Source organism: Peromyscus leucopus, chromosome X (genome assembly GCF_004664715.2).
Source record: "Peromyscus leucopus breed LL Stock chromosome X, UCI_PerLeu_2.1, whole genome shotgun sequence".
Taxonomy (NCBI): Eukaryota; Metazoa; Chordata; class Mammalia; order Rodentia; family Cricetidae; genus Peromyscus; species Peromyscus leucopus.
Window position 1 is genome coordinate 108,727,477 of NC_051083.1, and position 16,269 is coordinate 108,743,745.

At 39.6% G+C, this 16,269-nt stretch overlaps 1 protein-coding gene across 4 annotated transcripts in view; it reads right to left on the reverse strand.

Moving 5' to 3' along the window:
• Nucleotides 1-16,269, reverse strand: part of Tenm1 (teneurin transmembrane protein 1) — an 829,897-nt gene that overhangs the window by 40,443 nt on the left and 773,185 nt on the right. For all 4 annotated transcript variants that reach the window (XM_028881639.1, XM_028881638.2, XM_028881636.2 and 1 more), the window contains 2 exons: nt 3,042-3,408; nt 1,146-1,656 (listed from right to left, as the gene is read on the reverse strand). In XM_028881639.1, coding sequence (XP_028737472.1) covers nt 1,146-1,656; nt 3,042-3,408 — 878 coding nt within the window. The remainder of the gene's footprint in view (nt 1-1,145; nt 1,657-3,041; nt 3,409-16,269) is intronic.

Below are 16,269 nucleotides of genomic sequence, written 5' to 3' on the forward strand. Positions count from 1 at the left end.
TCTCCAAGTGAAATCGGAGTAGCTGTGCAGGTCTTTTGTATAAATGGCATTTCTTTGGGAAACGCTCCAAAATTTGAAGGACAGTTGCTTTGTCCTTTCCTTAGGCTTTTGTGGGCCTGGACATATTCTTTTCATATTTTCTACAGCTGCGCAAGAATAGTCACAGCTGAAACTCATCACACTTAGTAGCTCCACTTTTTCATGGCTTAAAGCCTTCAACTTGACTGTCATCCCAGGTTCTGAGTTCTGACTCTAGGGATTTTCCTCACTCAGTATACTGTTAGAAACTAAGCAGTTTCCTTTGTGGAGAAAGTGCTTCCCGAGGGCTGACAGTCTGGTGTGTTGAGTGGATTGACTTGGAAACAAGGTAAGGGCAATGGTCTTTACCTTGGCACTTCCTAGTAGCTTGCTGTCAGCCATACTTTGTGCTGGTTCCCACTGAAATGAAGTTATAACAGAATTAACTAGTCTGTAACTGCCACTGCATGCTAGGTTCCACTTGTGTTAGGACACCAAGGAAGCCTGAGGTTGCACTGAAGCCCTTGGCTCCACATTTCACAGAAGCAGTCAGGGCCTCAGAGCTGCTAGTCAGCATGTGCTCCGTGGAATTTTACATTTGCCTTTCAAGGTCCACTTCTTCCATTCTAACTTCACCCTTATCTCTCACAGCAACGAATACTGAGTTGAGCTGGGCACAGACTTGTTTATTCATCCATTAAACCCCACAGAGATCAGTAAATACTTGTTAAATCAAACCACTTCTTTATTGCTTTAGCAGCATCCTTTAGCTTTGTTATTTAGATGCAATTTTACCTTGTCTTCCCAGGGATGCTGTACATTTGTGTGTGTGTGTGTGTGTGTGTGTGTGTGTGTGTGTGTGTGGACTTACACCTCTTTTCTGTTTCCTGCAGTGGTACACTATACTTTAAGCATTATGCTCTACAAACTGCTTAGGCAGAATGGGTCCCACCCTAGGAGTTGGATAAAATTTTCTTCTTGACTACTTACTTTTTATTTTTTTTTTACACTGTGATTGTTAGAAGAAAATAGCATGCAACAGCCATCCATTTCTAAACTATGTTCTTACTGTAATTCTGTTTCAACTAAAAACCTAACAAAGGCTGAGTTAGAAATTAGAAACTTACTCATAAACCGTCGTCCATCCATTTTCATTACTTTTTGTTGCCAGAAGTCCTGTGTTTCCTGGGTAGGTCATCAAGGCCAAATTGTAGCCTTGGGCTGACACTCTTTTCAGGACTCCATTGCTGCTTATGGTCAGCCAGTAGACTTGCCCACCGGGCACCACAAGCCACAGGGGCATCCCACCTGCATCTCGGCGAATATGCACTGAATTGCCATTGCTGCTCGTGATTGCGCCCAAATCACCTTCAGCATTGTAGGTGAAGTTATAGACATAGTCCCTTGTTATCAAGTTCATGGTATGTAGGTGGGTTCCATTGACAGTGAACTGGTAGAGTTCTTGGTCAGCAGGTGAGGCAATCTCGTAGAGGTTCATATCATTCAGGTGGGCTTGGTTCCTGCTGATGGTACGAATTCGAACGTTGCCAAGGTCTGCTACATAGAGGGTACCATCAGGTGACACTGCTAATGAGGAAGGGGCCTTCATCTTTGCATCTTTGGCATAGCCACCATCACCTATGGGAGAATACCCAATTTTAATGATTGGCCCCAAAAGAATTTGAGTGTGCATACCTTAGATTTAAAGCAACACACATCAAAAATCATTAAGACAAAACAAAACAAAACAACCAGGGAGCCATCTTTCTTGCATACTCCCTGACGATTTTGAAACCCATTACACAAAAGATTGTAATTCTTGAGTCAGTAGCACTAAAGATGAACAGTAAGATATAATTATCTCAGTTACACCGGTTTTGTGAATTCATAAATCCTGCTGTTCAGAATCTATTGTATTGCAAGATACAAGAACAGCACATAACGATAGCCACACAAAATTTGCCTGCCAGGCCAGAAGTCTAATTCCTACTGCTGCTTGAAGGATCTGTTTTCGACTCCGCCAGTCCTACTTGTTTAGAGGTCATTTCTTCTATTCATTTCCATTGTTCCACTGTCAAAATATACCAAGTCTGTAAGTGTAACAATGACTCCAAGTATCAAAGCTGCTAACTGGGATAACCATTAGATCTTCCTTGAATGAAAGACATGAATTACTAAAACACCAATAAATCTCACTGTCCAGGAAAAAACTGGAACTATTGAACAAAGTCATATTGAGCAACTTGCTGATTCTGGATTCCCCTGGCTCAACAAAACACAAACCTTATGAGGGCTATTCAGTCCTGGATTAGTAGCTTAATAGGTTTGCATGTAGCATGGAAGGATTTCCATTTCTCAGACATGAACAGAATGGTTGACATTTAGAATTCTGTCTGATATCCAGAATAACTATTCTGTGTTTGTGGAAAAGTCTCTTCTTTTCCTCTCCCATTTCAGCTAAAAGGGCACTGTTTATGGAATTTCAGAGCTTTTAAAATCAAGTAATGCAGGAGACTGATGCCATAAGAATTTGCCAATGTGGAATTTAATTTTGCCTGTGCATTCTCAAAGCAGTCTACTTGGGGTCCTTTCAAATGTTTAATAGAGCATGCTTTTAATCTGGAAAGCAGTCACTTAGGGTGAGTATTTTTTCCTTAATAAAATCAGTAAATATGTTTTAAACTTATTTTCCTTTCTCTAAAGCACAAATTTGTATGATGTTAACTTTTTGAGAATCTGAAAAGTTATTACATCTGTTTATCGCAAGAACAGCAAGGTGACATGATGGAGAAACATACTCATCTCTATGTAACAAGAAAGGCAGATGAACAGTGCAAAGGTTTTTGTGGCTTTTCTGGGTCACTCAGTCAGCTGTCAGAGCTAACTCCCAAGACATTGCTTTCTCCACTAGCTTACACAATTGTTTATACGAATTCCTTTTGTTTTCCTTTAGGCTTTTCTGATTCAGGTTTTGCTTTTGAAAACAGAGAGGGGGAGCTGGTGAATTGCTAAAAAGGTCATACCTGAAAAACAGTCACAGTTGGGATCAATTTTGCAGTCGCAGTCAGTGGGGGCACCGGCTATGATGGAGATCTCCCCATTGGTGGTCACTTGCTGAATGCGGTTCACTTTCCTTTCGTCTGTTTCAGCGATGAAGAGCAGCCCGCTGTGGGAGACGCTGATGGCCCTAGCTGACTCCAGAGTGGAGTGAATTGCTACTTTGCTGACCAAGAAATGATCGATGCCGGGCACCTGGCAGTGAATGGGACGCCCTGCAATGATCCGCACACGCCTGTTCTCAGAAATTTGCAGCACGATGTTGTTATCCAGGACATACAATGAGTTGTCCATGGGATTGACTGTAAGGTCTGTTGGCCACTCTAATCGCACCTATAAAAAGAACAGAACACACATCACTAAGTTACTACATCTTTCTAGAGACAATTTTACCTTAAAAGTAATAAATAGCTTATTGTTTCTGTACTATTACTGATTTCACTAACATTGATGCTGTCTGGTAATGAGGAATGGATAGATAATCACACAGCCTGCTAAGCATATTTATCATCTATGCTATTTTCAACACAATATAAATTGTTTTCCATAATCCCAGAACTATCTTCTAGATAAGTGGTTTTCACAGCGTGGTCTCTGGACCAACAACCATAGCATCACTTGGGAAATGATTAGAAATGCAAATTTTGAGGCTCCATCCTAGACTCATTGTATCATAATCCCAGAGAATGGGAACCCAACCATCTGTCTTTTTACAGATCTGCTAGATGATTCTGAAGGCTTTTGCTGTAGGACTTCTGGATCAAAACACACACACACACACACACACACACACACACACACACACACACCTTTTATTTTCTTGTATATGCTTAGAAAAGCAAAATACTAAAGATTTTTGGGGCAATAAAATGATGTGGAAACCAGATTTTACTCAATCAACAGCTTTTTTGGACCGGGCCTGCCATTAGCATAGAGTTAATATCCATCTTGTCTATTATGCAGGTATAGCCCTATAGCTTTTGATTTGGAGTCCTAGGTGGGAACATACTTCTCACTTAGCTGGGTCTCGTTTACTTCTTTGGTCCTCCACCTTGGCAAAGAAGCAGGTTGTTTTGTGATTTCCCTGAATGTTTGCTGAGAACATTCTCTGGACTAAGTCTTATGCTAAACTTTAAGGATTAAAGCAATTTTTTTCCATGGCATAAACCTATGCCCTCAAGCAACTTTTCGGTGTAGTAGATTCCTTGAAAGAACTCTTAGCAATTGTTCTCCATGTTGTGAGGAGGAAGCAATAGAAAGGGTTTGAGGGAATTTCACATCAATGTGGAGTCAGTATATTAACAGACAAGATGCTATGTAAGCCAAGGGTGAAGTGACCAGTAAGAGAAGAGTGGTCTGAGTCCGAGCAAATGGCTGGGTAAAAGCCTAAACATCAGAGATGGCATGACTCATCTTGGGTACAATAAACATTTCAGTAAAGTTAATATAGTTCCAGTGTGTGGAAATAATAAGTGAGACCAATCAGGAGGTAGAGAGTGACTAGATATTACAGAGTAAATCTTGTCCTTTTCAAATTTATATCTTGTGGTCCTAACCTTCAATGTGACTGTGTTTGGAGCTTGGGCATTTAAAGAATAAATTATGGAGCCAGGCGGTGGTGGCGCACGCCTTTAATCCCAGCACTCAGGAGGCAGAAGCAGACAAATCTCTGTGAGTTCGAGGCCAGCCTAGGCTTACAGATTGAGTTCCAGGAAAGGCGCAAAGCTACACAGAGAAAGCCTGTCTCGACCCCCCCCCAAAAAAAAGAATAAATTATGGTAGTTAAGATTGTAAGGGTGGATCCTTAATCCAAACTGTAAGTGTGGTTATAATGGAGATGTTAGGACTGCACACACTTAGAGGTTGTTTATATGTGGATATAGCAAGAAGATGGCCATCTGAATGTAAAAATGAGAGCTCTCAGGAGAAACCAACATCTGTGTCTTTGCTTTCCAGAGGCCAAAGATTTCAGAAAATAATTTTTTTTTTTATTGAAGACACCTAATCTTTTCTATTTTGTTATGGCACCTCTGCCAAACAAATATTATCAGGTAATGAAAGGAAGCACACAGTCAGTTTTGTTCTTGTGGCTGGGGGTAGCCACTGAGGGGCTTTAAGTAGGAGTACGGCATGGTCATATTTTGGTTTGTATTGGCCGCTGTTTAGACAATGTGGGAGGCAGAGGTGGGATCAGGTAGCCAGTTAGGAGGCTTCTGGGATGGGCCAGGTAAGGAATTATGATATATAAACTAGGAAGGCAATGGAAGGTATTGGGAATACAGAGAGACGAAAAAACAAAACAAAACAAAACAAAACAATGCACACATGTGTGCATGTGTCTAGTGTGCCATGTCCAAGTGCTGTGCTAGATGCTGGGGATGCACAAACTCAACATGATTTCATTGTAGTTACTTTCTAGATGTGAGTTGGCTCACTGCCTGCCCTGACATTTCCCAATAGTGACTATTCATCCCTAGACCCTTCTCAGAGAACTGTGCTCCATGTTGCACTTCTTACATCACCAGTCATTACTATCCAAAGGCAGAAAAAAAAGTCCTATTCAGTACTAAAATAGTGAAAGTAATGTAACTATTCTTTTTAGCTTTGAGTGAAAGCCAATGGATGTCTGTATCTTTCTCATGGAATCTGGAAGTTTGTAAAGTAGATATGGGCTATCACTGCAGTTTGAGACCCACTACTTCCTCAGCTGAAAGAGACCTTATGGACAGTGATCAGTGATGCGGGAAAAGGCCCAATCTGATGTCTGAGATGAGGACTTTATTTTAACTTGTGCACTATAAGGGTGGGCAACTGGTGCTGTGAGGAAAACAAAGGTTGCCTTTGGCTTCCCCTTATTTTACCACAGGAGGCCCTCTGTCCCCATGTCTGAGCGTCTCCCAAATGCCTTGCAACCTCACCGTGTTCCCACATCTCTGTGTGCCCTCTACTTCCACCTCTACAAATGCTGGCCTTCTCTGGTCAGTACCATATGCCTCTGGGCAGCTAGGAATTTGAGTGCTAATGGGGTATAAAGCTCAGCTTGTATTATGCATGTTCTACAAAGCCTTTCAGACTGAGGCCATTGGATAAACATTAAACACCAGCATCAACAGCTCCCAGAACAGTTTGTGTCGATGTGTTCCTCAGCATGTCTGTCTGAGGCCTTTGCATGTCAGTGTGCTGCCACAGAGAGACAGTGAGCTCCTGCTGCCACTGCTGTTGCTGCTACTGTGGAGGGGTGACTCTTCCTTCACCCCGTGTCCCCACCTTGGACCTCTATATACACTAGCAAACTTGTACAGAATCTGTCTTTGTGCTCTAGTCCTATGGAACACGGTCCCTTAGGAAATAAGTCAGGGCCGGCTGAGGAAGAGGAATTGAATTTATTTCAGTACAACACTCCTATTTTGATCGAGTCTGAAGTCAGTGACCCAGAAAAAACAAAGCTGGCTGAAATGACGTTCTAATTATCCCCACTCTGGGAGCCAAAGCCAGGGCAGAGGCCTGGGAATGGCACACACCTGGCAGAAGCTAGGGAAGGAACATATTTTAGACTCTGTTCTCAGCTATCAAGGCTGCCTCTGAGAGAAAGGCTAGTGGTGAGAAAACAAGCTGTGAAATTCTCCAACTCTCTCAACCCAATTTAAGCCGATACTATTGGTGTCATGTTTATTAGATTTAATATTGCTTCAAAAATACACCAGACGTTGTGTCTGTTTGTTTTCTTTCCCATCAAATGAGCTACCCTCTGGCAGTTTTCTGTGACTAAAGTGGCCTTTGTGCTTTTGAGACACTTTCTATGCCAACTACACAGAATCCCTTTAATTCCCATTTGATTCAGCAGGGCAGCTTGTCTATGAGATCTGCTCAGATGAAAGATGTGTGCCTACTTAGTAGTCGAGGGGGCCGTCGTTTTAGAGGACAGCCCTTTTCACTGCTTTTAGGTTGTCAGCTCCTTTTATGTCATTCTTATGGTAAATAGGTCCATTTCCAGGTAAATTTTTCAAGGAACTAGAGCTTTATACTCACACAGTAGAAGCACAGCATTTCCACCCCAACCAAACATATGTAGTGATGTTTTTGAGCTGTTCTGGCTGCTGGAATAAGCATCTATTACTTGTGGAGAGATCCTAGAACTCTATGCTACTGAGATGGATCTAAGGCTAACTTCCAGAAGCTGCTGGCATTTGTACAACTGTTTTTTTTTTTAAGTGGGGGGTTGCATGTGGTGGTAGAAAAAAGTATTTTCTCAGAGTGGGAGTCAAAAGAGACCCAAGAGCAGCAGCAAAGGCCCTGTCGACTCTGCTTACTGACCCGGCCTACAGGCAAACCATTAGGTCTAATGTGCAGTGCTTGCCCCACCTTGTAAAAATATACTAATTTTTTCTAAATGTCAAAATGTGTTTAAGCTAAACTAGCATTAAAGGTCACTGGCATAGCCTCCAGCTGGTGGAATGTACCCATCCCTCAACAACCTTCCCTGGGAAATAACCCTGAGCAGAAAGGAGCCCTTGGCTGGGATGTCTGCACGTGACAGCACCGTCTTCCTCTGCTAATTGAAAACTTGCCTTGAAGGAAGTTGACTCTCAGGTCAACCAGTCCCATGGTTGGCTTAAAGTTCTAGCTAATTTTGACCTCAGTATCAGTGTAGAAGACAGCAGGATCCTGTAGAGAAAAACCTGTGTGTAAAAGCAAATTCTAAACATGAGCCCTTTGATTATATGAAGTTGAAAATGCCCTCAGTTACAGGACTCACTGAACAGTGAAGGGGACATAGAGCATCAGTTATGTACACTTGGCTTCCCTCTAACAGTTTGACTCAGGGTTCTCTCCCTTAGTTCTGTGTAATATTAGGAAAATAAGGTTATATTTACGCAGCTCTGATGTAAGCTCTCATCTGTAGCCAGGGAAGTAGGTTAGTGATCGTGTGTGTGTGTGTGTGTGTGTGTGTGTGTGTACGTGGACATGTGCATATACATGAAATATTCAATTTTTACTTATCATATAGTTTAAATGATATGTGGTGACCGTGGTGTTCAACCTAGTGTCTGGTACATGATAGGGGTGCTAGGTGGTATTAATGATTGCATGGGCATGGATTTTTAAAGCTAGAGAAACACAGTCCAGTCAATGCAGTTCCCTTTCAATACTTTCTCAAACTTCAGTTTTCTGTATCAGATTTTTCATGAATTTTGATTCACCCCTGTGCCAACTATACTACAGTTGGCTTAATATTTTTCCTTAAATTGACCTATTTCTTTAAATATGAATATGTGCTACCCATTTCTTTGAATTGGTCTTGATCTATAGTACTTACAAAACTGGAGAAGCACTAATCTGGGTCATTAATAGAAGTGCTATTTATTGAGTCCTTCATAGGTATCAGGTAGTTAGTATGGATTAGCACTTTATATACTTCAGAAAATAATTATCTGAGAACAATGATTTCTATTCTCAATTTCCTATGTTTCTGCCCTTCTTCAGCTCATAGTTAAGAGATGGAAGGTGGATATAGAAATATGTCATTCAGTATAGCACAGGTAAATGCCCTTATAAATGCATGCTGGGAATGATATGGGTCCACAGAAGTGGGAGTTCAAACAAGATTCTTAGAAGTGAAAATTAGAATTAACTTGAAAGAAGGAACAAAGGTACCAAGGACGAAGAATGATCTCAGCAGAGGGAAGACGAATAAAATAAAGAAGCATGAAATCATAGGGAGTGTGGGGACTATGGACTGGGGTTTCTCAGCTATAATACAGGGCAGCTATTATTGGTAAACGGCACTCTATATGTTTGCAAAGGGATAGGTCCAGGTTTCTAATGAGAGACTTTTTTTTTAGTTGGGGTCAGCACCATGCATTGGTAGGGTATTTAGCATCATTGTTCCATAGATGTCAGTAGCATCTTTACTGCCATTAATAACAGCAAAAATGTATGTTCCCTAAAGAACAAAATCATCTTTTGTTGTGAACTATTGGACTAAGCTTTAGAAGGATATATATTCTAAGACTTTTAGCCTTAAGTTGTAGATGGCGAAGAGACAATGGCAATCTTTAAAGTGGATAGCTGACAAGGTCAGTTTACTATTTCAGAAACATTATTTAGGGTGAAGTTTGAGGGACAGATGGGGGTAAAGAAGACTAGTTACAGAACAATCAATCCAGAGACCACACATTCATCATTCCATTCATTCATTAATTTGTTCTCCCATCCAACCATAAAGAGACCCTATCTCCTGGCACTTGGAGTCTGGGATATTGCTTCTCATTCAGATTCAGAAAAATGTATGAGAATTTGGCAAAAGTCATGTACTTTCTCCTTGGAAGAAATGCTCAGATGTAGTAGAGTGAAGTGACTAGGAGCTCAGTCTCTGCTCCTGGATCAAAAATTTAAATGCTAGGATTTGCTATTGCTGTGACTTCAGAGAATCAACTAACATATAAATATTTCAGTCTCCTCACATAAAAATTAAGTCAAATGATACCTTCCAAAAATTGTAAGAATTTAATGAAAACAAACATTTTTTTTTAATCACCAGAGTGTCCAATACATAGAAAAAGGTCTGAAAAGAATAGCTAATCTAGATCTGAGGACAAGTTGTACGCTGGTTACAGAAACCCACCCCTGTCCGTGAATCTTGTCTCTATCCAACTATTGCAATACTCTCTTCCCTGGACATGCTATGGACTCTTAAGTTTAAGAACATGGTCATACTCTTTAAAGATTTCTAGTGATTCTATGTCACCAGACACTTGCTTGTGTGCTCTATTCCTTAGGGATCTTTCTAAATAACAAAACCTCCAAGAAATCTTTAACTTATATTGGGATATATTATCTCACATACATTTGTCAGCCAATTCCCTGGCTAATAGTTTGGTTTATTACTTGTTATTTATAACAGGACTCTTGGCCCAGTATCAAGCACAGAACATGTTAAATTGATTTCCTTTCTCTGTCAATTAAAAGTCTATTAGTTCCACCTTCCACACTATGCCACATATTAAGAAACCAGTTCTAATGAAGAGAGTGGATTACCCCCCTCATTGAGGTTATAGTCTCTTGCTGACATCATTTGCTTTATTTTTCTGTAAGTACAAGGGGTTGCTAGTGGCATAGAGCAATCAATTATTACTTTCCCCACTGCAGTCACTTTAAGAAATTAACTATGGTAGAAATGCCTCAAAGATAAAATATGATTATTTCAGTATTCTGCAATCACCACCAATTGGCTAACAAGTTCTTTCCCCAAAGTTACACTGGGTTAGAGACTAGCTATTTTGCAGAAGATCCTGCCTTGCATCCTAGACATAACTTCTGATATCCCTCCTTTAGTCTACTCAGAGCTTTATGCTTCATTTAACAAGTGGCTGCTTGACTTTGAGCTCTGAGGCTTCTTCAGTAGGACTTTTCAGGAAGTGTATGATTATCTCCTTTGAGGTATGCCAGCCTTGGGGACAATGGAATGATGGGACTGAATGCTCTGTACCAGGTGTTCTGCCAGCACCATGTTAGATGTCCCCATGCTTCTAAAAGCTGACAACCCCAGATTGTTAGAATCACTTTTTGTCAGTTTTCAAATGGCATTCTCATTTCTTGACACTGATAGTGTCTAAGCATCTTCAAATTTATAAAAGAAGGGAAATGCTGCCTGGAGAAAGTATTTTTTTCTTTTTCACTTGGAAATCATTATGACACCTTTGAGAGTGACTGCCCCTATTGATTGTGCTTTTAAAGAGTAGAAGTTATTAGAAGGTGAAATTTATCAAGATTCCATAGCCTTGTCAACAAGTAAACTATTTCACGTTATCTCAGATCCACACTCTTTAGCTCCTCATAATGGCTGGACACTTTGAAGAACCTTTTAACATTTGCTCAAAAGCATCCACATAGTCTGTCTCCACAGCTGTCCAATGAGAGCCCCTGAGAAAATGGAAGTTTAAGTTGCAGCATTCATTAAAAATGAATAGGTAGGGTCAATCTAATCCTAACTTACAATTAGGCTGATCTTTAGAATTAGTCTACTACAGAGCACATAGACTAAACTGTATATGCCTCAATGTTCTTAAGTTAATTTTGAAGTGAGGGAAAGAAAGCAAAACAAAGTGTTCCCTAGACCCTACACAAAAGGAACAAGATCTCCCAAGTAGTCTTGGCATATTTCATTTTCTAATAATTTACACCTTTATAAGCAAGCTCATTTAGAGACATTATTCTTTTAAGTGCCATCTTTTTAGCAATATGGGAAAACCAAAATTTATCTAGGTAGCATTTCTCCCTTTTTTAATTTGAAGATGCTCAGATTAGGTCAGTATGAAATCTCAAATGGGTGCCTATTGATATTCCTGTGTCAGAAACCTCCAGTTGTAGGCCTACCCCATAACTGATTCAATTTTTCCTCCTTAATGGCCAATCTCCATTATTATATAATACACTTTACAATTTAGAACAAAACATTGTTTGCAGTTAGCTGTGTCCATATGATAAAGTTCCAGGTAGTATGATATAAGAAGAAGTGTGGAATCATCCAGAGCTACAAGTGTATGTAATAAAGATTGCTCAACAGAGAGTCAACTGATCTGGAAGAAGCTTTCTATGATCTCAGCTGTATCTTGGGATACATGAATGGTGAAAGTTTTGCCAGACAATTTGGACCATGACATGGCTTAGAAATGTGTTGCTGGCTCTGCAGCTGGGGTCTCACTGTCTCTGATCCCAGGGGCAGGGGGTGTGTAGATGCAGAGTCAATGACACAGACTCTGGGAGGTTGCAAGCAATCTCATTTATTAAACAAAGGGCTGAGGTTTATATATGTGGCTTTTTGGCCAGCTTTGCTCCTAGCTGCTGTGGCGTTAATTGGTTGGCTCTGGGCTGCATGTCGTCATCTTTTGGTTTGGAGCTTATGGGTCAGTTTTCCTCTGGCGAGAATGCTCTCTGTACATGTCACAGCTCTTTGCTTAAGGCATGGCCCAGTGCTTACCCACCTCAGAAATGGAAGTTATGTGCTCAGGCAATAGTAATTGCAGGAGCTTGGATCCTGGATGAATTTGTGAATCTTCCACCTCAATCCTGAAAAATGCATCTATTCTGCCTGCTATCTTGTTTGCACCTGTGTTTTATTGAGGATTTCTGTTATTCTCAATGGAATATAATAAAAATGAATATGATGCTCTAGTTGTTAGATTCTCATTTTGACTGGAGCTACTGATTATACCTTTATAGATACACTGGTCTAACAAATTTCTAGTGTTTCCTCTTTGGAGAAATCACCTGTATTTACAAAATTAAGGTAAATTGAATTGAAGTAAATTAATATTTTGGTCAATGTGGGAAATACAACAATGGCAGTCTTTTAGAATTGTTTCTTTTAACTGGTATATAAAAAACTCTAGGGGGCTGGAGAGATGACTCAGAGGTTAAAGACATTGGCTGCACTTCCAGAGGACCTGAGTTCAATTCACAGCATCCTCATGGTGGCTTACAAACATCTATATTTCAATCTGGTGCCTATTTCTGGCATGTAGGCAGAACACTGTATACATAATAAATAAATAAATAAATAAATAAATAAATAAATAAATAAATAGATCTTTAAAAAAATCCTAAAGGTTGTTCATATTAGTAAAGTACTATGTAAAGTTTTGATATATGTATATATTCTATAATGTTTAAATCAGATTAAATATATTTATCTCCTCAAGAACTTTTTCTGTGGTATAAACTTTCAAAACCCTGACTTTTAGCCTTTTGAAACATACGGTTGCTTAATTATTGCCTATAGTTACTGAACTGTAACTAGCACACCAGAATAATTTGTTCCTTTTCAACTGTTCCTTAATCCCTCCCCATTGATCAGCCTTTTGCTATCCCTCATTCCCCCACTGTTTTCCTCAGCCTCTGGTAAACTCCATTCTACTTCAACTTGTGTGAGATCAACATTTTTATATGAGTAAGACCATGCAGTATCTGTCTTTTTGGGGTTCTCTTATTTTAATTAACACAGTAAGCTCCAATTCTAGCCATTATGTAGGACAGCCCTTCATTGAAAGGATGGAAAATTGCTCCAACTTAATGATAAACTTCAAGCATTATTGAATACCTGTGGCTCCATCTTCAAGCAGTTTAAGCAGTTTTTCTAGATCCATATGACTCTCAATTATATTTAGTGTTTTTGTGTTAGGAATACTTGTTTGGATGCCTACATCTTCTACCAGGTCTATGAGTGCAAAAGGGTAAGGATGAAGACCCATTTAGTTTATAATACATCTAGAGTTACACTTGTCAAATGTTTGTTGAGTGAAAACACCAGTGCTTTATCGCCTGTAATCATTTCAGTCCACAAAAGTATATATATATATTATAACATGCAAGTAGACACTAAAAAGTACTGTTTCATCAATATGTTTTTGTCACTAATCTGCTTCACAGATGCTGACTGATGTTAGTGAAAGTTGCTATGTTTCTACCATTTTCAAGACCATTTGCTACTCCTTTCATATTTTCACTTTTCTGGTAATCATGTCCTACAATCAATGCATGTTTAATTGAAGAGTTATGAACAACTCCCAAAGCTATCAAACTTATGTCCATTATATCTTAGAATTAATGAAATATGGGATTCCAAGTTTGATTTAGGGACTTAGGAGATTGGAACTCTTTTAGGAAGTCTTTGAGATCAAAATTATTAATAAAGCAATTTGCTACTATATACTTGTTCATGAGTTTAGAGTTGAGTTTTCTAAAGGATACCTGAAGCTTGTATGCCTTTAGTTTAAAAAGTCATGCTAAAATCCAGGTGTGATGGCATGCATCTGTATTCTCAGCACACAGAAACATAGAGTAAATGAGAGTTGAGGCCAGCATGCATTATACAACAAAAGCAAAACCAACAAATCCCTAAATCTAACCTTTGGCAAACAAAAACAGCAAGCAATAACCATGCTCTTAGCTTCAAATGAGGTAAATACTGACATGATAAAACTTATACAAAGAAAAGCTCTTTGCAATGGTGAGGGGACTAGCAGGGTATGAGTGATCCAATAAGAGAAGTAGGAAAAATGGAAGGGGATTGATTCAGGGAGAAGGAGAGAAATAAATACAGAAGATCAAGAAAGGAGGGTTAAAAAAACAGTAAGGATGTCTGAAAGTTATGAGGAATCATACTATTAACAGTCTACCTAAAAATACCTATAATACATGTAACTAATTGTACAAATATACATTTACAGTTTAAATGAAAATTTCCCATTTAGGCTAGCAATGTTCCCTCCAAGGACCAAAGACCATTAAAAGAAAGAACAAAACAAAACACTAGGTATGAAAAGTCCTTTTTTGAGTTGTTGGTCAGAGTTGTAGAGAATCCTAAAACATTCTGGCTATTACTATTGCCCTTAATTGCACCCCCAGAGTTGGAAGGTAAGTTTCAATTGCTGAAGACATCATGCACTTTAGACACAGGGCCCAGAGGCCTCTGAAGCTGGAACTGACCTGAAAGCCTCTTCCCTGATGACTAGCTTTCATGATATCAAAATGTGTCATGTAATCTTCCAAAGAGAGAAGCAACTCAAAGTCCTACCCAGCTATGGTAACAATGAATCACAATGACTGGTATGGCACAATAACCCTAGTGGTAACCAAGTGCTGTCTAATTGACTTAAGACCTATTGAATAAGAGGGAAATCATTCCTGGTACTGCAAACCTAGTAAACTCTTCAGGACTTACGAAGTCATAGATCTTGGATAACAATCTACAGTTGCCACTTTACTAAACCAGCACAATCCCTAACATTCTAAATATTTTTCCCATTCCCTAGAGAAGTATAGTTCTCATCCTTCATCAAAGAATCTTATTGCAACAGACAAAGGCCATTTACAGAAAACTTCAACCAATAAAACATTCAGACATTCTGGAGCCCAGTTCCAAATGATAGACCTACAATGCAATTAAGGCTCAGGGAGCATATCTTTGAATATGTCAACAGTTTTCAGGACTGCAAAGGGGTCCAGAGACAAAAAATCTTGGGGATGATTATTCTAGAGGAAAGAAACAGCGAGAGAAGCCCTTCTGTTAATATAGGGGTTTCATTTAGGCTCATTAAGAGAAAAAGCACGTATCTCTTCTAAGATGGCTCCTGGGTCCATAATCCCTGTCCAAAAGCATACTTTTGGAGAGCCTGGAAATTCTCACTTCCGCTAGAGACCCAAAGTCTGATGGGTGCTCTAAAAGTTTGTTCATACAGGCTCCCTAAGAACAATCAGCACGTACATATTCCCTATGAGTGTGCTGTGTAATTGCCAGTAGCTCATCTTAATAACAGGCATAATTGCTCTGAGTTTCCGTCGACCCTTTCTGGCATCTCCTTTCTGAAGCCTCAATTTTGGAAATGGCACTTGTGAATACACAGAATGTTGAACCACTTCCACTTTTCAATTTACAGTCAAAGTCATCTATCAGCAGGAGATGAAGGCCCAGTGTGAAAACTACCGAATGTCCTTCAGACTCCACAGCTAATTTGTTTGTAAATTCGATTGTTATTGTAAGAAGAACATATTGTACATGATGCTACTTACATGATGCTACTTGCCAATTTACTATTTGTGTCTGTTGTATCTTGGGTTTTATCATTGCAGTCAAAGAAATTAACCCTTTCAGTGCTTGTAGAAGTGGGGAGAGGAACATGCAAGCTTTACTCTTTTCTCTTTCGAGTCTCTATTTTAATTTTACATGTATTTAGTACATACTTATTGCATGTTCATCACTGTGGGGGACTGACTGGCTGAAGGAGGGTCAAGCAGTCAACTGTCTAGGGAAATATAAAATTCCCTTAGGCCAGGTGACGAGAGTGAGTTCTGTGATAGTTCAGTGAGGAGATGACTCTGTGTCTTTGTGCAGGAAATGGAACTCTTGCCCTCCCCAGAGCCAAGTTTTTGCTTGAACAGAAAAGCCTGGGGCTTAAAGAGAAGTCCCCCAAATCATCCTTAGGTTGCTTTCTGCTGAGAAGTTGCAGAAACTTGTCTGTTGCAGGTTGTTAATATTATAGCATTGGCTCAAAAAGATAGGCCAAGCTTCCAATTCCCTTTGGTACCTAGAGCAATTTACAGGCCAGAAGTATGAGTGCATGGCTTTTATGAAATGGTCTGATTTCATTGATCAGCCACTCTGAGATTATGTTTTCATTTCTGTAGCTACTGCTA